This window comes from Manacus vitellinus, unplaced genomic scaffold, assembly GCF_001715985.3.
Source record: "Manacus vitellinus isolate BGI_N305 unplaced genomic scaffold, ASM171598v3 scaffold_0_pilon, whole genome shotgun sequence".
NCBI lineage: Eukaryota > Metazoa > Chordata > Aves > Passeriformes > Pipridae > Manacus > Manacus vitellinus.
In genome coordinates, this window is record NW_021938789.1 from 21,593,668 (window position 1) to 21,615,404 (window position 21,737).

Genomic DNA, 21,737 nt, shown 5'->3' on the forward strand with positions numbered 1-21,737 from the left:
AAAAAATCTTCACTGTTTGTGGGTTCCACCCAGTTGAATATGAGATATTTCAGTGAGATATTTCACCCGTCCATTAAAATAAACAGACATTGCAAAAGCATTTAAGGGCTTTAGAAAGCCTAAATCCAGCCGCAGCACAAGTATGGTTGGAATGTTGTTTATAGTCTTCTGAAAGCTCACATAGTAGGAAATGCTCACTTATGCTGTAAAAATTGTGAAAAATACTTTTTTTTGATCACCATTTTTTAACAGAACTATCAGAGATACTTTTAAACAGAGTTCCTTTAACCAAATCTAAAAAAAGCCCAATCTGGTCACCCTTATCCCTGCACAGGTACTTACTGGCAGTGTTGAGTTCAATATCATGGAAAGCATCCAAAAAGGCAGGGGTGCAGTTTTCCTCCTGTTGTATGCAGACCACTGTCAGCTCTTGGTGGCAGGAGAGGCTGACAGAGCTTGCACCCTCACACTTCAGTTTTCTGGATGTTCTAACCACTAAAGCTCAGGTCAGGCTGGGGCAAGGCTGATCTCTGCTCCTCCTGCTGAAGCTTATTCAGAAGTATATTAAGCAAGAGGGAGTCCAATGCTGCCTCCAAATGAAAAACTGTCACCTGCGGAGGGAGAAACTGAGACCTGCTTCAAAGTCTGCTGTGGTTTTTCAATTGAATTTGGGAGAGGTTCTTAAGAAGAAAAGGCATAGCCCTCTCATCGTCCAGCCAGTCTCTCGGGAAAAACCTGGCAATACCATCTAGGCACACAAGTCCATCTGAAGCTGAAGAAATGTCCTTAGAGGCTTCAGGTACAGGTTGAGAACCTCTCTGTAAATTTGTGTATTGTTTTCTTAGATGACCAAGATATAACTAGTGAATTAAGGAATAAAACACACAAATTAGGGTGCAAACAGGAATTCAACCCTGAAACTCCTTAATTACAAAAGATGCCTTCAGAAGTGGGTACCACATTACCAACAACACAAAGTGTATTTCCCTAACAAAGACAAGTACTGTAAAATCATAGGAGAGCCTAGTCTGCAGGGGACTCCGAGAGATAGTGCGGTCCAGTCTTTTATGGGAGAGGACGCCTAGATGAGATTATCTAGCACCCTCACAGTAAAGACTTTCTTCTTTATATTTAACCTATTTTCCCTTCTTTTAATTTGTACCCATTACTCCTTGTCTTATCACTACAGTTCCTAATGAAGAGTCTCTCTCCAACTTCCCTGTAGGCCCCCTTCAGATACTTCAGATACTGGATGTTACACTCTTTTTCTTTAATTATTCCAATTTTTTTAAAAACGTTCTGGATAAGAGGCCGTCATCTCATACTATCCTGTTACAAAACACATTAACTTTGTGCTCATCCTACTAAAATACAGGAAACAAAAAAAAGTCACAAAATGTTCTTTAGGAAGCTGCTCTTTCCTTCCCCTTTTACAACACTGCAGCCTTGAAAATTCCAATATTCAAGCTCTAATGACTATTTTTGTTTTCAGTATTAAAATATAAACATCATGCATGCAACTGGGCACCTAGAACAGGGTGGGAAAACCTGGGCAGCAGGTTTGGAGTACTGAACCTTAAGCATGAGCTGCAATTATATTCCCCTGGGTTATCCACGACAGTGGCCTTGCCTCTACCATCCTAGGAGAGGGAACATCCTGCTTGACCTTGCTGCTCCCACAAAATGGGTCTGGGCTGCTGTGCGACAGGCTGTCCTGAAATGAATCCAAACCGTGAATTCTCTGTGACAGTTTGTGGCATCTGGGTGACTCAGACAGCCTCTGTGCCCGAGGCTGTTCCAGTGCAGGCTGTGATTTTGTTAACGTCACAATTTAAGTAGACTTGGGTCTTGTTAGCAGTAATGATGGACTCCCTGAAGGAAAACCAAGGTGGCATAGGAAATGATGTCATTTCATTATCAGCTCTGAGAAGGGGATAATTACATTTGTCTTCTTCATACTGAGATGACCCTGGTCCTTCAGAAGGCAGCTGGCAATCTAACCTCCAGTAGCATGCTCATGCCATGCCTCATCATCTGCTAATTTTCACAGCAAAGGCATCACTCAAGGTGACCCAAGCCATCACTAACAGACAAGATCTCCAGCTGGACATCTACACCAATGTCCAGTGGACAGCAGCATGCTGGGGGCATTGGACATGTTTGCAGCCCAGATTCAAACATATATAAAACAAGTCCTACTTACTTCACGTAAATGTAACCACAACAGCCTGTCAATGCAGATGGCTCAACAAGCAATATAACACAGAATAGTCTTACAGACACAATGAGAAAATTTCCTCTGGTTCCAAAATATCTGCCTCAGCCTGACATGGACGCTGAGGATTAAAGAAAAATGAGTAGACAGACTAAACAAAATTGATAGTGCATTTAAATATTTATATTAGAAATTGAGACATGGATTTCTGTTTTAGTAATTTTTTGTAATGCCTTGGACCAGTGGTTGGTGGTTTACCTATCTTCAGCTTCTGAACTTCCTTAACTGCCCTAAAACAAGTTTGCTGCCTGAAGGGCAAAGCCAGACACTCAGAACTGTGTGCTTCTAAGAGTGCAATATAGAGAGAAAAGGAGAAGGTGGAAGAAAGGGAAATAAATACCTAACAATTAGTGATTGTAAACAGAACAGCCTTGTGCCAAATTATGTTCTTATTTCTTTAAAAGCTAATTGAAGTTGTTACAGCATCATGTTGGAGGGTTTTCTGAGTACTTAGATAGTGACATTAAGACGACCTTCCAAAATTGAGCACAAACTATTCTGCAAAGGTTAACCACATTCAGTCTCCAGAGATGGTGCTGCTTCCTAAGGGGTTGTCTGCAACAGGGAAATACATGATTACTGTAGTGGTTGTGGAATGACACCTTAGGTACACTATGTGTATTATACATGTAGACACATGCATCTGAGAATAACGTCCCAGGAGACATGCCTGTTCCAGAGTAAGAGTATTCACCAGAGAAGTTACCCTAGAGTAAGAACAGTATTGTCACGTCACCAAACTTTATTATGGATTAACTTCCCTGTGTGTTTAAACCATCTTTTTGGGATAATTTCTGTCCCGTCTTCCCTGTCCTTTCTTCTGGGCACCAAATGTCTCATTGTTCAATGTCTGGGTTTATGTGAGAGCCAGGGTCTACCCCTCAACATGCCACATCTTGAAAACAAATTACAGGTTAACCTTATTTAATGTGTAATAAAAAACACTTACTGCTTACAATGTTTTTTGTTCAATGTCTCCCACAACACAGGATTTGGTTCACTTTTGGGTTCTTTAAACTACCATAGCACAAAAAGGAGTAAGAATAAAAACAGTCTCATAGAGCCCTAACCATAGGAAGGTTTTATTCTCCATTGGATCTCCTCAGCATCTCTAGCAAAAAGAAGAGAGGAGAATGAAAATAATAGACACCCATCTACCTTATCAAAGCACAAAAGAGGGTGGGATTTCAAATGTCCATGTGTTTCTAAAGATGCAGAATCACAGGTCATCTAAATTTTTGTGCTCAGTCCTGTACCTGACAACTCACCATTGGCTTGCAAGGGTGAGGACCATTTCTCTGCAATGTGACAATTTCAGAAGACCTGGAAGAAGCACTCTTTGCAAAGCAGCCAGAAGGGAGGGGAGAATAACATCAGCAACTGCTTCCCTGGCACAGGGGACCATAAGCAGCACAGCTGTTCTTTTTGGAAATGTCAGAGAGGGGAAAAAAAAGGTGCCGAGGGAGTTGTCATCAGCAGACAGCACAATATGTGATTCCAGAATAATGCTTCACACAGTCATAATCTTTTCTTGAAAACATTGCTCAGGGAGACCAAGACTGACTAACTTTCCAAATAGCAAACAGTTGCTTGAAAAACGGACATGTAAGCTATATAATCACTTAGGATCCAGTTTACCTGTTTCTCTCTGACAAATGGGAACACAGGCATGTCTCAGTGTAGAAGTTGCAGCTGAGATAGCCCTAAATCAGCACTCTCCTGCTTAGTCACAGTCATGCCTACAGAATGCCAGTAGGAGGATTTCGGATCATACCCATGGCTCTACCTGTCTCCCTTCATCCACCTCCTTGGCAAGCCACCTGATCCATGCAGGGCCAGTTGTTCCACAGAAAGCAGAGAAATGCTGTTTGTTCCTGGGCTCTGCGGGAAGGCATGCACCTTCCGAGGCAAAACACTATCTCAAGGTTGTTTTGAAATCCTGCTGATGTATGCCCATGCAGCAAGCCAAAGCAGGTCTCAGATGGACATGGGCTGTCTCCTGTCCTCCTCGATGCCTAGGGCTTCCCCGGGCAGGAGGACAGGGACAGACAGAGGGAGGTGTGCCATATGGTGCCAGACCTATCCCACCCTGAGGCACTGCCAAGAGGTAGGGAAAAAAACCACACTGAGGTTTTTTTGAAGGAAGAAACTGCAAGCCCAGAATTTCCCTTCAGTCAACAGAAAAAAACCCCAAACCTGGGCCTTCCGTTTCCTTGTGCCTGGCACACCGAGGTGAAATAGAGAAGTCAAAATGATTTCTGCTTCATCCCCATCATTCTAGTCAAACAGAGGGGTTGGTGAGAGGGGGGCAGGATTAATCCCTAGCCTACAACTATGCTGTTCAGCTTCTTCAGTAGCTTATGAGACGTGCAGCAGACCTGTTCACCCCCAAACCCCTTGAAGCTATCTGTAGTGACGTGGATGACCCCTACAAGGACTTAACAAGCTTCAATGCTGGAGACAGAGACCTTTTCACACCCTTGCCCTTAAGGGGCAGATCTGACCATTCAGCAATGGGACACTGTTTTATCGCCATCCTGCTACTCTCCCAAAAATATTCTACTCCAAAGGGACTTTCTGGTCAGTGCGAAGGTCACAGAGTTTGTGTCTGTCAATGCAGGGAGATAAATTTCAACAAAAGAAAGCATGAGAAAAGTCCTGATTTTTTAAGATCTGTTGTCATACAGCTACCATTGTCACAAGGGATAGGAAAAGTGCAGTCTGAGGTTTTACAAAGCTCCCACACAGGGGTGTGTATTTTTTGAGGGAGGGAGAGGTTGTCACAGAGATTGCAGAAGCTGGAGTCCATGACATTTTATTCATATTGTTTCAACTCATTCACCCACATGCCCTCAAGGGATGTTCTGTTTTTTAAAATTGCTGTTTCTGCTAAAAACTGCATGCTGTGAATTAGTGTGGTTAGATGCTCCTTTCTCAAAAATATTTTTTTTGATCTCTATTATTCCATCTCTCTGCTCTATAGGTGTAAAAAATAGAAGTTTGTCCATGTATGCAAAACCTTATTTTCTTCCAAATTCATTCAAATGAAATTCAAGAGAGTAATTTGTTGAAGTCAATGGGATAATATCTGTATAGTACGAATTTAAATGAGGAAAAAATCAAGCACATTGATATCACTCTGTTTTCATTACTTCTTCCATACTGTCCTCTGTCTAGGTACTGGAACAGCAGGCAGAGAACAACTAGAGCGAGATTCTTGAACCAAACAAATCGACTAAGCAAGAGGAATTGAATGATATAGGGAGAGAACTTACAATCCTTATTTTTTGTCTTATTTTATTCTCACCAATTGTAGTGGGTTTTGTAGGGCAGTTTGCAACTCTTTTAAGAATTTCAGTCCAGACGGTAATTTAGGCAGCAGATCAGTTGATAAAACTCTGATTAGATGTCAGCTCTTCAACTGAGCTATTTTCATGGCCTGCCTTAACCTATGTTTAGTCTAACAGATAAATATTTAGAGTTCACCAAGACTGCTGAAGTGAAGTTAATATAAAGAGAGTCTCACCAAATCTGGTCAGTCCATACAGGTTTCCTTGTTTTTAGCCTTCAGCTCTACATGTTTTGCTGAAATTAAGTTCTGAAGCTTATATTCACAATACATTACTCATACAATAATCCATAAATTTAAATTAAGAAACATAACCAGCTCAGAATTTTGCAGTGCTGCAATGGTGCAAAGTGATGGAAGACACATGGCTTGGTGTTTTCAGCATTGTTGGAGTCAACCTCAAGGGCCTTTAACAGATCAAATCAGCCAGTTTCTCTCTTTCCTTTTCTTTCTTACTCTCCTTGAACAAGACAGGACACTCAAGGGAATAGCCCTTCCATAGACTGTTTCACAGACCAGACAGGTGTTTGGAGACAAAAGAAGGGAGCAGACAGGGTCTTTCCACCACAGCGCTTGTGCAGCCCCGGCAGAAGTGTCTATCAATGGATTAATTGAATTTACCAACTTCACATGACTTTAACATTACAGTTGTGTAATCTCTATTCACAGTTCAGTCCAAGAGCACCTTGTGTTTTTAAACCAGTTCCATTTGCCTTTACCAGAGAAAAGAAACATGTTGCTGTCCTGCTGTGTGTGTTCAAGGCCACACTTCCTGGATAACCTTGATCTCTTGGTACTGCTGGACCCAGTGGGGCAGACGTGTGGGAGAGGCAAGAGGCAAGGGCAGAGGTGTGAAGAAAAGAGGAATTGAGAGCAAGCAAAGGAAAGACAAAGATTTAGAGTAGCCAGGAGCAGTCAGGTGGAAAATGGCTAAAGAAACCAAAACACGGTCTGGCACTGGTGATGACAGAGACTGAATGAGCTTTACAAGTCATGTCAAGGGAACCAACAGAAAAACCTATTTTAAGACTTTCAAACCTGCATCTTCTCTCAAAACATAAATCTTCTCTCAAAATATAAATAGGGCAGAAACAACCTATATGTGCTTGGCAGGTAGTGTCAAGAAAGTTTACACAACTCTGCATAAAGATAAGCACCTGTTTAAGAGTAAACTTATTTTTACCCAACATACAAGCAAATCGAGCTCCCTCGTCACAGGCAAAAAAACTTTCATGCTGTCAGCTGTGAGTTTTCTTGGTGTTGTAAAGCACCACAGGGCACAAAATCACTATGGTATTTTTTGTGTTAGTTGTCAACTGCTATTTCCTGGGGATTTGAATAACAGAGAAGACATGAAGCACGGGAAAATCTGAACAACAATTATCAGCCCTTAACAAAAAGAAAATCTGTGAAATGCATTTTCTCTCTAAGAAATAGACTATTAACCTCTCTCCAATATTGAGTTAGCGAAAATACAAAGGATGTAATTAAGCGTGTGCTGGAGTGGAGAGAAAGGGAGGGGAAGGGAAGGCAGGGGAGGGGAGGAGAGGACAGGGAAGGGGAGGATATGGTGTTGTGAAATAGGTGGAATAGGAGCAAATGTTTTTTGAAAATGTCTGGTATGGATTACAGTTCTTCAGTTCTAGAAGAGGATTTCTCACTCTTGACCTCCCCTCATAAATTTCTTTTGTTCATTTAGGTCACATTAATTCAAGCCTCGATTATAAAAAAGGCAAATCTGCATTTGTTTGTTTTGTCAGCTCAACATATTAAGTGCAAGTTTATATGTACACAATATATCTTGTTAAGTGCTGTGTCCTGCTTTGGTCTATTCTCCTCTGATTTATTTTGAACTCAAAGACCATAACTGTAAGTGCCTTCAAACTTACAGATACTTAGGCCACTGGGGAAAGAGCAGAAAAAAACTGAAATGCAGGAACCATTACTGTCCAACTTCATTACATTCATGCCTTGGAAGGATAAAATAAAAGTGTACCGAAATTTAATCTCCTCTGAGGGAAGAAACTGAAAGCGGCATGTTTGTTAGAAACAGCACACACTCAATCCAGTAAAAATCATCAAGATATGCAAAATTTAAATGCCATTTAAAAATGGATACTGAGAAAATCTACAGACACGGCACCAAGAAAAGTACATTTGTTTGGCCATATCCTTGACCCGCGACAGCACAGTGCAGGTGTAAAGCAGATGTGGAGAATACAGCATGTTTCCAACACTGGAGGCTGTGCAGGATGTGCAGGACCCTGCTAGTCCTAAGCCAGGGCATAGGAGGGGGGGTAGGGGGACACGAGGATGGCATAGATTGCAGTAGATACCACTGGGCATCCACAGCAAGATCTTCTCAGCATATCTAAACTGATTTACTAATGTTGTTAGTATCAGTATTTTCATCACAGGCTGCATTGGAGCAAAGTAACAGCAACTTTCAACTCAAAGTTTCAACTCTGCTCATCCCCACAACAGATCCTGAAGACAACTGTAAGCACAGCAGTACCAAGAACAAAAAAAGAAATGCCAGTATATACATACTGCACTTTCTATTTATTTGTTATTTGTTTTGCAGTAAATACAAACCAGGTAGTAATGCTTGAAGGAGAGATGTGCCAATTGTTTAAACCAGAACCATTGGTGAGGTTCCTTTGGGAGCCGACACGGGCAAGTCACAACCAACTCCTGGGATTCCCACTCCCACTGCAAAACCTGCTTGGCAAAGGGCTGGGTTGCAACATGTGCTTTTCATACAGAGCACTTATTTCTGACTGTAATTTAGCTGCTTGGCAGGAGGTGCTTATACATATCAAGCGAAACAGCCTTGCTCATCCATATCAACCTACACATCCTCATATAATAGCAGCAGCACAGCATAGTCTCTGCTTCCAGTGCTCTCCCATGGATCACAGGATGGATTTGGTTAATCACGCCCATCTCCTTTCCATTAAAGCCTGCTCCACAAGGGATATTTTCTGACCTTTCATACTATTGAGTTATAAAATACACAAGCAAAGAGGCCTCTCTGGATGTTTCTGTGAAACCATTCCACTACTCCCTTTACATGGGAAGAAAGTTAAAAACAGTGGGACATCACTAGTGCTAGCTTAATATTAAAAATGATGTCTAGCAGTAATGCTTATCACATATGGGAGGAGAAAAGAAAATACCTGAATTTTAAAATTAGTACCGTCTGTTCTTGATAGAACACAAAACAGAACCAGACCATCAGTTTACTAATCTCTGTTCACTAAGTTCTGCAGAGGAGAGAGGAAAATACAACCCATGGAGCATGTCAGATTCCCCTTGTCCTCTAAGTAAGAGATTACTAAATTATTGAGATTCTATATTAAGAATATATTACACACTGTCTAGTAAATGATGGGACTGCAATGCATAATATAAAGAGAGGTGTAAGCCTCCCAATACATGCACAAGAAATGACTTGCTGATCTAAAATGCTTGCCTCCTGCCAACATGATTTCAAGAGAGTGGAGGAGGGAAAAGCAATTTCCAAAGTAATACACTAATGTCTGAATTTTTTAGATGAAATTTATAGCTCTAAAGACATTTTATTCACTTATTTTACATTATTCAGGTAAATAATATACAGTGAATTAGCAACATACAGTGAATTAGCAGAAGAACAAATAAAAATTAAGCATGGCTCCAGCAACTGCAAACATCTTGTCTTAGCCTACTTCGTGCCATGTGTCACGACAGTGTCATGGAGCAAGACAACTCCATTAAGACAGAGGATTCAATTGTGATTTCTTACTCCTCACCCAAGTATTTTCTATATTCAGCTCAGTGTCTTGATAAAAAGAAGAGAGAATGAATACCAGAGCAGATACAGTCAATGCAATGTGTGATCATTACAAATCTGGTTGTCTGCCAGCTCTGCTGAGAAGAACATAACCTTATCAATAAAGTTTGAGGATGCTGCCAACAGAAATCCAACTGAAACGAGAAAGAAACTTCCTAGAAATATGACTTGACTTGCCCACTTCTACAGTCAGCCTATTTTCCTTCATAGTGGGAGGATATATTGTACAATATGTATGGATGCTTTACAGTTTTGGTTGGTTGGTTGGTTTTTTTAATGAAAAAGTTGCACAGCATCTGTTGAAATCTCCAGCCATTTCACTGGGCTGCTCCTGAACTCGCCTCACTCTATTTTCAGAATCAGTTGTCAATTAATAAATTAAATTAATGGATAAAGCACATTCCAGAGAGAGCCCAAGGATTCACTCATAAAATGCAGTCTTCACCAGCTGCGACTTTGCTGAGGCTTATGGGTGTATTCAGCTTTCTAACGTGTTTTGAAAGAAGTTCACATTCTTAATCCCGAGAGTTCAGCTCCAAGCCAGGAGTCCTTTGGTGGCAGTGGGGGTTTAGTCATGACATAAGACATGTCATTGACCAACAGATACCTCCACTGAGGTACCAGTTCAACATAGAGGGACAGCCTGGACCCTCCTTTTGAAACAGAAGGCCCAAGAAGTCATACATGTGCTGTCATACAGGCTGTTATTAGTCCAGCATTGCTGCTAATGTGACTTAAAAACCTTTGCTTTTGTATCCTGTGCTGTTGGTATCCTTGTGCACATGTCACTGCATGGCTCAGGGAGGCAGTATGGACATGCAGTCACATGCCAAGATGCAGAAAATCAGCTCTAGCTCCCGAACAATAGCTCTTATCATGGAGAAGGTCATGAAACACAGCTGGCTATTCTGTGGACCTGGGACCTTGAAGGCAGATTCCCCGAAAAGGTCAAGAGTGTTAAAAAAATCCAAGAAGACCCTCAGATCTGCTAGTCTGCTTCCCTACAGTGAAACAAGCTGTGTTGCAGCTGATCTCCAAACAGTATTCAGAGCAGGATTTAAGCTATGACAGGCATAAGAGCTCTGCAAGAGCAGTGCTTATCCTCACGTTGCAGGACAGCCCAGTTCTGGCAGATTTGTCAGAGAAATAGCTCAAGGGAAAATATCCTTGTCATGCTGCCAGTGCCAGTGTTAAACTAGGTTAATTGTCAGAGAGATGCGGAGGTCGGCCAAACTTGCAGCATACGGCCTGTGTGGCTTAATGTCAGACAAGAAATGAGAGTCTGCTGCTTGTGAGTAACCACTGACCACCTGCAACTCCCCTCACCTCACTCCTTCCTCCTACCCCACCAGACCTTTGGTGCTTTGCTCTCTCTGGTCCCCATTCCAAAGTGGATTTCCTGTTGTAAAGCCACCTCCAAGTGGAATAAGACTTGACCCCTCTGTGTTCCTGTTACACAGGCAAAGCTTGTAAGCACACTTCTTTTGATCAGCCTACATGAAAATCAAACATAACTGAGACATAAGTCATTAATGGAAAGAAACCATTCTGCCAACCATAATTGTTGCATTGCATTTCCAGGTTGGCTGAGTTTCACTTTTTTTTGGTTGGCTCAGGTTTTAATTTTGGCAACAAAATATATTTTTTGAGATTGAAGCTGGCCAATGTCAGCCTTATCCAAAGGTGTGAGAAGCCTTGAGAAAACACTCCAGAAGAATAAAAGGTCTAATTCTGATCTCAGGTATGTGTAGGTAGCTGTGAATGGAGTAAAGGTGGCTTTCTTGCATGAATAGAAGGAAATGAAGGAGATCTTTCTCAGTCTATGATTGAAATGCCAACTTTCCTGACACACGAAATTCCCGGGCAGAATCAACAAATTCTTAATGTTCTCAAAGGGTTTTTGGTTTCTGGAGCTGTTCCAAATGAATTTATTTCTGCACCTAGAATCACAGTGCTGGGGAAAAAGATGCTAACCAGTAACACTCATACCACAAAAACACAGTACTCTTTAACCTGAGCTATGGAACCAGGAGGGATGTGTGGGTAGGGAAAGGTACTGTCTCTGGAAGAGGGTGGCAGACACTGAGGGAGACATCCAGACCCCGCCATGCTGCTTAGGGGAAGGCTCTGCATATTTGACAGAGGGCAATTAGTCTTTGGCGAGGATGACTGGACCCAGATAGTTCAGTCAATTAAATGACTACTTTCTGCTGCACGTCCCATGCTAACTGCACAGTCTGTATCAAGCACTCCTGAATACAACACTTAGTGTATTTAGAAAATTCAATTTGGGCACTTCAATACTATGAGTTTAGACTACAATCCCTCCTATACTTTTAACAATAATACAGCATATTTGCAGTTCACACATATCGGCTTCTACCTGGGGGCTTTCAGGCCTTATTCATGCTAAAATCTCAAGCTTTCCTGTGCAAGTTTAAAGGCTGGAAATACAAAGGAGAATGACAGAGGCAGGATCAAGGCATGAAAGATGAGGGGAATAAACAAAACTGAGGACCAGAAGAGGTATGAAGCAGAAGACAGGATTGGAAGAGCAAGCGAGAGGGCTGGTGGAGTGAGGTCAGACAAACTGCAGTGAGAGAACAGGCTGGGAAAGGGACACTAGTGGCTCTTTGGTGGAAATTTTGGGAGAGAGCTCAGAATTCTTGAGGCAAACCAGCTTCCTGGTTCCCTCCTGGCCTCTGTGAAGCATAGAGGTGAAGCTAACGGGTAGTCCTTGACATGTTCATGCCTTTCTGCTTTAATTCATCTCAGTTCTGCTTTCCCTAAGAGACATCCAATTCTAATATCCTGGAAAAGACTCTTTGAATTTTATCTGTGTGTTTTGTCCTGCCTATTCAATGCAGTTATCCTAAATATTTCATTTATATTTTCATTCAAGAATATTTCCATTCAAGCCTTGCTTTCCAGCACTTTCAGCTTTAATTAACCTCACAGCTTAATTCTGCTACAGATTTCCATATACGCGGCTTTACACAGAGTAAGGAGGCCAATACGTGGCTTTTGCAGTGGACTAACAAATGAGTCCAAAAGGTGCTCCAGGCTTATCAATTTTGTCACAAATAATGCATGTCCTGTGCTCTCCAGCCTCCATTTGGCTAATTTCACAAGGACAGACTTGAAGTCAGACACAAGTTTCCCCACTGAGTTGAACAGAAATCAAATGAGTTTGCTGCACAGTTCAGCTCAGTGCTGGAAGGGGGCTGGAGGGTGCACCTTATTGTTTTTACCATAAAAAATGCGTGCTCAATGACACTTAGAAGACAGCTGCAACTTGCATCTCTTCAAATTGAATGAACAGAGAAACTAAATTTTACTAGTTCTTCCAGCCCAAAGTGCTGTTTTGAAATTTAAGAGAGTAGTTATCATATAAAAGTTACATGGGGAAACTTGAGCCAGTTAATTTGGTGAGATTCCTTTGACTGTTTCATGTAAAACTCCAGAAGGATAAGAAAAAAAAAGTACTTTTTTCTGCGCAAGGGTGTAGGTTATGCATCTCCCCCAGACAAACAACAGATTTTAAAAAATAATGGCTTGATTCAGATTAGTGGGATAGATCTAGCTGGTGTATTACAAGAGAGGACGAAGGCCAGGAGCTGTTTAATCCTTGGAGAAAAGCAGTGCCAGCAGGAGCGGCTGCCACAGGCTCCCCAGTGCTCGACCTGTGCTGAGCACACGCGATGCCCAGAGCCCTCCCAGGCACTCACTCGGTCAGCATGGCCACGTGCCCAGCTGGGATCAGGCTGAAAACCAACCTATGCTTTCCATGGGATTGAGGTCCCTGAGGGGACAAGGTGAGGTTAGTCACTGCCTAGGCTTGCAACTCCCTTCCCCTCAATTTTATTTCTAAGTGGCTCTTTGAGCTCAAGGTGCAGAAAACCCTGCTATTGAGAAATACTCTGCTACACAGCTCTCATGCTATGAAGTGAGAGGGACAGTGACGGTGTGAGCAGTGCCACCAGGCCCTCACAGTCAGGAGAGCCTCTTACAGTGACCACAGACTGCCTCTTCATTCATATATCTTTTTTTTTAAAAGGAGGGAATAACATAACCTGACACAAAAGAATGTTTGGGCAAGTATTCTCTTTCTGAAGATATCTTAAAGAGAGCAGATGCTTGTCAAAGCCACTTTACAGGGATATAAAGAAGAAGGCATGGACCCTGGGATGGGGTCTTCTCAACACCCATGTAGATCATTACAATGCTGAGAGCCATTGGGCTGGTGTGGCTACATCCCACCCCCTTCTCAGAGGTTTCACAAGGGAGACCTCACAGGTTTCTCTTGTCTTTCTGCCAGAGGTTTCCATGGGCTTCTCCTCAGGAGGGAGGACCTTGTCTTACCACGTGCTGCTCTTCATGATTCGACTGAGAGTAAGGACAAGAACATCATCTGTGCCAATATCTTTGCTGGGGGCAAGGGAGGGACAACAGGCAACGACCAGGGAAATAGTTTTAGTGCAGGTGACAATATCAGGAGGTATGTATTTGCTTGCTGAGAATGTCTATAATTATTAGACTGCTAATAGAAAATTAAAAATAGTGGCACCTATAAGCTGTCCTATAAAGTGCCACTACAGCACATCCACACACCTCTCTTTCCTACCCATGTGGCATCCAGCTAAAGTGCAAAGGTCTGGCACAGCCTTTCCCCAACTTCATTTCTCCTCTTCAAATCTCCTAAAATCTCCTCTTTATTTCTTAGATGGATTCCAGAGCTTGCATCTCCAGATGGATTTTGGGCTATAGTGTAATCCTTATTCCCCAAGCTGCCCACTCTGCACTTAGGAACAAAAATGCCTTCGAATCAAAGCCAACCTCAACAATGCAACGAAAATAACATAACCTTTGTTTGAAGGGAAGAGATGGATTGTGTGAGAAGGAGAGCAGTATGAATCCCAGTGCCTCTATTCTTCCTCTTGCACCAGCACCAGTGATGGTAACTGCATCCCCCACAGTCCTCCAGCTCTTCCCTTGTTGCTTGCAAACCTGTCATCCCCCTCTTCCTCCTCGGCTGGTATCTCTGGTGGCTGACAGCCAAGCAAATAATGAGTCCTGACTGAGGGTAGTATTTTTACTGGCCAGCAACCAAAGACAGTGTGATAATATAATAAAAAAAAGTTTTCTGCCTCCTAAGGTCTAGTTTGAGCTGTGATGCAAGCCATACTACATACAGCAGGTTCTCTTCAATTGGCTGTGGGGAAAGATTTATGAAGCTGCTTCTGTGGGGTTTGGGATACAAAAGTTTGTGGCAGTTAACCTGTGCCCCCCTGTGTCAGGGCCACTGGTGGCTGTGGTATCACAAATCTTTGCATTAAAAACATCCCACATATAAGTGCCCAAGCAACTGAAGTAGCAACCTGTAGGTCATAACATTTGTATAAACTGATTAAACAGGACCGAAAATGGGATTTCTCTTTTTCTGTTAACTGCTGCTATTAAAAAGGACCTTGAAACCATCCCACAGATTAGTATGTCAACGCCTTGTGCAGCATCCAGCAGCAGCCAGAGGCACCAAATACATGTGGAGGGGAGGAGAAATTCCTGAAATGAGCTCAAACTGCCTGGTGCCCTTTTGGATTATGTCAGCCTCCGCAAATCCTGCTTTCTGTTGCCCTGGCCAGAGACAGAGTGGTGCGGGAGGTCCTGAGCACTGTCTCCTGGCACCAAGATGCCAGGTAGCATCCTGGGCTGGGCACTGGGGAGGGGATGTGCACCTCTCATTGCTGACAGCTGAAGATGCACGTCCAAGCCCCAGTCCACACCCACTCCATTAAGAACAACTGCCAGCATCCAGCACGACTAACATCTCTGTGGGTTAGAAGGCTAAATAAATAAGAGATGAATAGCTACCGTACATCATAGCCTTTTACCCTGGCAGAATCAGTGAACCTGAATTCCCCAAGAAAAGCAAGTATGCTGTGTCTCCGCCTATGCTCTGATTAATCTCATTGGTTTGTTTTCCTGGAAACTAGATGTCCCAGATGCCATTGTTTCCATTATAAGTGTTCATCTGCTCTGTTTTGAGCTTGATTGCTCCTGTAGTCTGCTTGGCTTAACTGTTTTTTGTTTTTGTTGTTTGTGTTTTTTTAAATTATTATTCTTAAACAAAATCCCAGCAAATTAAAATGAGGGCATAGCTGCAACCCTCAACACCAGATTTGTTAAATGTTTAAAAACACCTATGGCATACAGAAATCCTGAGCTGTTGTACGCAGTGTGACTAAATTATTAATAGTTGCCATGCACATCACACAAGAATTTTAAAAGGGGACTTTGTGTTTCTGAAAAACACTGCTATTTTTGTCTCTCTGTGGAGACAAAGTCATTTGGAAATTACTCTCATTGGTACTAATCACAACTGTTACTAAAACATTATCTATTACGTAGGCATAATACAGTAATTATTCATTTTTGAGAAGAATTAGCCATTTCATTCATTATCTCAATGAAGATCTTGAAAGTTAACAATTTGTTAAAACACAAACAAAACATAATAAATGAAATCATATTGGAACAAATATCTATTTCTAATCATAAAAACCCTATTAACTAAGTACAATAACATTCAAGCACAAATTAAAGTTGTAACATTTACAGATGATACCATAGAATATTTGTTTTATGGGTAGGAAAGATGAGCTATGGGGTTTTTTGAGGTGGGTTTTGTTAAAGCATGAAGATATATGAATGGATTGCTACATTTAAATTTGCATTACAGAGAAAATAACATTCTGCTGTGGGCAAAAACAGAAATATGGGAAATTTCTTTCCTGTCTCAAGTGAATTATTTCTGGTGAAAGGTTTCTCAGCGTTTTGCTACAGGCATGCAGCTTTACACACAGAACATTATGCATGTACACACAGAGAGTGCTCTACTGGGGGTGTCTATCCTGATGCCCTTCTCTCTGCCCAGCTCCCTGCAAAGCTATTTACAGGAAATAAAGAAGAAACACAGATTTGGAAATGGGAAAAAAAAAGGCAAACCCAACAACCACCAAAATCGTCGGCACAGAAAAGCAAGTTGATACGCAAAAAAGCAGCTTCACTCAGTATGTCTCAGCTGCTTCCAAAGCAGAAAGCAATGGGGACGTACTGCTATTATTAGCCCTCCGGATGGGAAGCAGCACGGTTTAAAGCTGTTAGCAAGATGTTGCAGGATTTTCTTTGCACGTATGCACAGGCACAGACACACAGGCAGACAGACAGACGCCCCAAAATGCTCATGGTGAGCCCCTTCCCGCCATTCGGGTGAGACAGACAGACAGAGAGCACGACGCCAACGCGACTGTGCGTACTCACAGCTCGGAGTACAAGAAGTGCAGGTTGCCCACATTGTCTATGTAGTTTGCAGGACTTAGCCAAGGTAGGACCAGTAACAGGAGAGCCTTCATTTTCAGTGCAGTGCTGGCACTGCTGCTAGATTTCCTCCTTCCCACCGTCTCTCTGTGCTGGTGGGACACACAACGAGAAGCTTTTGTGCCAGCCAAGCCCCTTCTAAGCAAGCCTTTCCATTTCAACGCAATGGTAGCACATTATGAATCAAGCTTAAATCCCTTAAGCGAAGCTACACTGCAAAAATCATTGACCTGTAAGAGGATTACTCGATCTGACTCTCGGATGGGTAGATGTGAGGGTTTAGGGACAGCACAGCGTGGTTGGCGAGACAGTGACTTATGCTGCAGAGGAGAGCGATGCTCAGAGAAGAGACCTGCCTCCTGCAGGATTCAGAGTGGTTCTTCAGAGGCAGCTGGTATGTTTACATCACTGCCCACAAGCAGATGGGTTACGAGCTGAACTGCATCACGGAAGGGTGTAGCTGTCTGACAAGGGGGGAAAAAAATGCCCCCCATGGAGTTTTGTAGCAGGCGATATCAGAAGACCACACCTTTTTAAAGTAAAACACCGCAAAAGATCACAGTCAACTGCTGGCTGTTTGCATCTCAGTATGAATTCCCCTAATCCAGTCAGATGTTTTTGTACAAACATAAATCATGTAATAATCCAAGGACATGTCCCTTCTCAGGGTTTTTTTGAAGGATACAAGAGCAAACATTTTAAATAAGGATGCTTTCAGTGGACTGCTCCATGGTAACCAGTGTTTAAAAAAAATTATAAAGTTCTCTTGTCAATTACAAAGCATAAAACAGCAAGCTCACCTTGTCCCATCAGTGACCTCGTCTCTGATCAGGGCAAACTTTGATTTTGTTTCTGAAAACCAGGATTGTTCTGAACCTGAATCATGCAAGAAATGCGAGGACTTCACTGCCCTAGTAACTCTAGCAGAGTCTACTTTAATTTATTCACTGAGTACACAGATCACATTCTGTCAAGATTTCAGATGGGGTCTGAGCTGTTCTCACCACAGGCACTGGTTGTTTATGATTATCATCGTATTAGTTTTATTAGCAAAGTCCCACACTTTGTCTCCTCTCTGTTGATTCATCAGAGTTAAAGAGAACAGCGTCAGCTCAGTCTGCTCAATCTGTCCCTGGGCATGACGGAGCACAGTGTCCTTCTCTCCTGCCCTGCCATGAGCTGGAGGTGGGATGATGGCAAGAGAGGTTTCTGCATTTCCAAGAATTAAATTAGGCAGAGGCATAAGATACCTTGGGTGATAATTAATTAATGTTGTGTTTAAAAAAAAAATAATGGTACTGCACAGTGTCTGCAAGAACAAGGTTGCAGAAGTCCACCTTTAGGGGTCACTCAGAATGCTCCTTCCTGTTTCTTCCATCAAGTGGGAATGCCAGTGAGGCTGCACTACCCACGGCCCAGAAAGCTGAAACCCCCAACAGCAGAAGTTCCCTGTGGTTTCCTGTTCTCCTGTCTCTTCAGGTAGCTCAGCCCTCCCAACCACTCTGAGGAAGGAAAATCTATGTCACGAGTAGCAAAAAGCAAACATCCAGCCTATGTAGCAATGCTCTGTACCAAACTACCTCAGAGGCTAAGACCACCCTTGGTGAATCTCTCCAATCTCCTGCTCCCTGGATTTGCAAAGCTGGGACTTCGTGCAAGGAGCCTGACATAGGGAAGGGGGAACCCCAAGAGACTGTGGGAACATGTTACTGAGACAATTCTTTCTAACCCTGACTGGGCTCAGGCCAAGAAGCCAGAGGCATAGGATCTTGAAGATCTTGAGGGCAAGATCCAGGCCACTGGCATTCAATAAGAAGTGCTAGAATAAAACTTGTCATGCTTTTACAGGACCAAATCATGGTGTATAGCATGCAATTCTGTAAGATATGTAGTGAAGGGTGCCTTTACTACTACCTTAAGGAGGAGAAACTAAGACATTGCAGTGACTTGCACATGTCCATGTAGGAGAATCAACACTAGAAATCAGTTATGCTAGTTGTGTGGCTTCCATCTAAAAACCAATGTTCTAATTTGTTTATTTATTGAGGTGGGGGTGGATGTCCTGCTACTTTTATGGCCACAGAATTATCATGTCAAAAAAAGTTAACACAAACAGGAAGATCTAAAACACATTAAAGTCAGCTATATGTATAGCAAAGGGAAAGGACATTTGCATTAAGGCCTCAAGATTTTGTGGTTGGAGAAACATGATTTCAGTGACAGCAGCTCACAGAAGACTGACAGTCCCTCTACCTGTGTTACTATTGAAATTAGCATTTGAGGCCTGTCAGAGGAGTACTGACCAAAGGCAGAAAATTATTATTAACTTTGCTATTTTTTACCCTTAGTAGCAGACAACTAACCTCACAGAGCACTGCTGGCCTGGTCTGGGACCTGCTGCCATGCCATGAGCCAGCAGCACCCTCACAAGGAAAGCCAGGTCCCGAAATGGGTGCACCAAGGGCACCCAAATCCACAAACACCAAGCTTCTAGCATGTGAAAAGTGGTCTATTGATCTTTGCAAGGAGTCAATAAACCTGTTGCTAATGGTTTTTTTCCGGTTTCAGTAATGTAAAATGGTCACATTTTTTGTTGTTTAAAACACTGTAACTTCAGTGAATATCTTCAATGAGTAAATTCCTAGTGAGAATTCAGGTGCTTCAGGAAATGAGGTCTCCAGTTCAAATGGGGACATGTTTGAATGGCAGGCTGCAGAGCCATTTCCCATTATGGGCTTCAAGACTGTGAAGTGTGCAGCCATGTGAACATATCTCTGCTCTCTGGTTCACCAGCCTGCTGTGCAGGAATGTGCTCCCAGCAGCAGTCTGGAGCCCTGCACTGGTTGTTCAAGGCTTCCTCCACAATGCACACACCAAAGCACACACCTAGCAACATGATTTATACCTGCAAACCACAGGGGAAGTAATTTCACTGGACAACAGATACAGACCACAGAAAAGAGCATCTCTTAGACCCCATCTCTCCTTCAACCTGAGGTGCTGTTACCCAGATTACGCCAAATCATTTGTCTGCCATCAGAAATCACAGCCCTGCATATTTACTCCTTTCCAAAAAAAGTAGAAGATGAAAGACAAAAGCAGCAGCACATGCTTTTACTCTGCAAAACAGAGAATCGTTTGTCATCAGTACTCTCCTTGCAGAGGAACCAAACTGCTCCCTGGGGGGGCATGTTTCCCCCAGGCAGGAGGGAGAGTATCCTGGTCACCAGGAAAGGTAAGCCTGGAGGGGCAGTTCAGCCAGGATGCTTTTCCAGACTATGTCACTCTGTGAGCCCCACGGTGCAGTGCCCTGGGTAAGTGCTCACCTGGAAGAAAAGAGCACTCAGCTCCAAAGACCAATACCAAACCAGAATATTTTCTGCTCTACTTCTCATATAGGTCATTTGTGATTCAAAAAAGGTTTGAAGAAAGGGCAATTATAAAACTCTTAATGTGCTATTAAAATATTTATAATAACTCAGCTTCCCAAAACTCACAGATCTCTTTGGACTACATACACAGTTCCATTATGTAGCTAACCACAAGATATCCACCCAGAACTGCTAACTATAGCATGAAGTACCTTGAATGCATTTATTTCTAAAGAAAAGAGTGAGATATTGTCATATAATGGACTAAATTGAGCTCTAAATTAATGATACTGTAGGTATTCATTGGGGATGAAATCAACAAATCTTTCTTTACATTAACTGTTTCTTTTGATCAGCATTAACTGATGATGTTTTTTTCCTCTACTCAAGAAAAGACGGAAAAAAAGGTCTATCAACAACAACTTACTGGGTTTGGAAATGCTGTTCGAGGTGACCCCGTTGCATGACCTCTGAGCAGTGTTCTGTGAAAGGGCAGCTAACCATTAGCTTGTCCAGGAGGTTATTCACTAGTATGCTGGACTTCCTGCATGTCTGGAGAATCACAAGCTTGCGGTCCATGGGGCAGAAGTCTTTTTCCACAAGGAAGTTTGTAAGGCAGGCTGTGCAGAAGGTGTGACCACAGAGTGTATCTAATGGCTGAAGCAAAGGTTGCAGGCAAATGTGGCATATCAGATCATCATCTACTTCTTCAGTGTAGCTGTACAAGTGGTTTTCTTCAGGTAAATGTGCTTGGCCGCAGGTGACACAGAGTGGCGGGGAGCTCTCTTCCATTTCTTCTTCTTTCTGGCTCATAATCAGAATTGATGCAATTCAAAAGGGGGCAGGTGGGAATACCCAGCCTGTTTTCTATTCATTAGAGCTGCAGTGAGGCTTGAGTGCCATCAGATCTGTGGGGAGAAAAGCCAGAGAATTATGTTCTGCGTTGTGTTCTCTTACCATACTTGCAGTATCTATATGGCTATGAAGTATTTTAGCAGGTATTAGGGAAGGATTGCATCTTTGGGATAGGAGGGTGAAGCAAAGAAGGGGGGCAGAAAAAGAGAGAGTTAATTCCAGGGACTTTATTTTCTTAAATCTAGCTCAATTTACACAAATACTCTAAGTGTATAGGAAGATGTCAAAATAGAGAGAAATACTACTGGCATTTAACAGTTGAAAACCTTAAATTAGCATATAATTGCAGTTCCATCAGCTGATTTTGTGGCCACATTACTTCTGCTGGAAAAGCAGCATTGTGTGTAGATAAAGATTGCAATAAAGTAGCTAAGAAATAATGAAAGAAGAAAGAAATATAGTTAAGAATAATGGTTACTGCCCAAACCACCTGCTCAGCACAGCATGAGAGAGCAGCAGCTTCACCCAATGCACACAAGCATACAGACACTTAATGTGTAGCCAGAGAGAAGACAATTTGGGTCATGAGAACTTAGAGCTCGGGACCCTCTAGACCATCCTCATACCACAGTAGCAATGGACCTGGGCCCCTGCATTCAAAGTTTATCTGCCTGA

The 21,737-nt window shown here is 42.5% G+C and overlaps 1 protein-coding gene across 2 annotated transcripts in view; it reads right to left on the bottom strand.

The window, feature by feature from the left end:
- LNX1 (ligand of numb-protein X 1) overlaps positions 1-21,065 on the bottom strand; it is a 66,321-nt gene extending 45,256 nt beyond the window's left edge. The window contains exon 1 of one of the 2 annotated variants that reach the window (XM_008927448.3): positions 20,635-21,065. In XM_008927448.3, the coding sequence (XP_008925696.1) occupies positions 20,635-21,020 (386 nt within the window). In that variant the 5' untranslated portion in view covers positions 21,021-21,065. Of the gene's footprint in view, positions 1-16,779; positions 17,222-20,634 lie in introns of those variants that run through there. The other variant, XM_008927449.3, reaches the window with a different exon arrangement.
- Between the last annotated feature and the right edge of the window lie 672 nt (positions 21,066-21,737).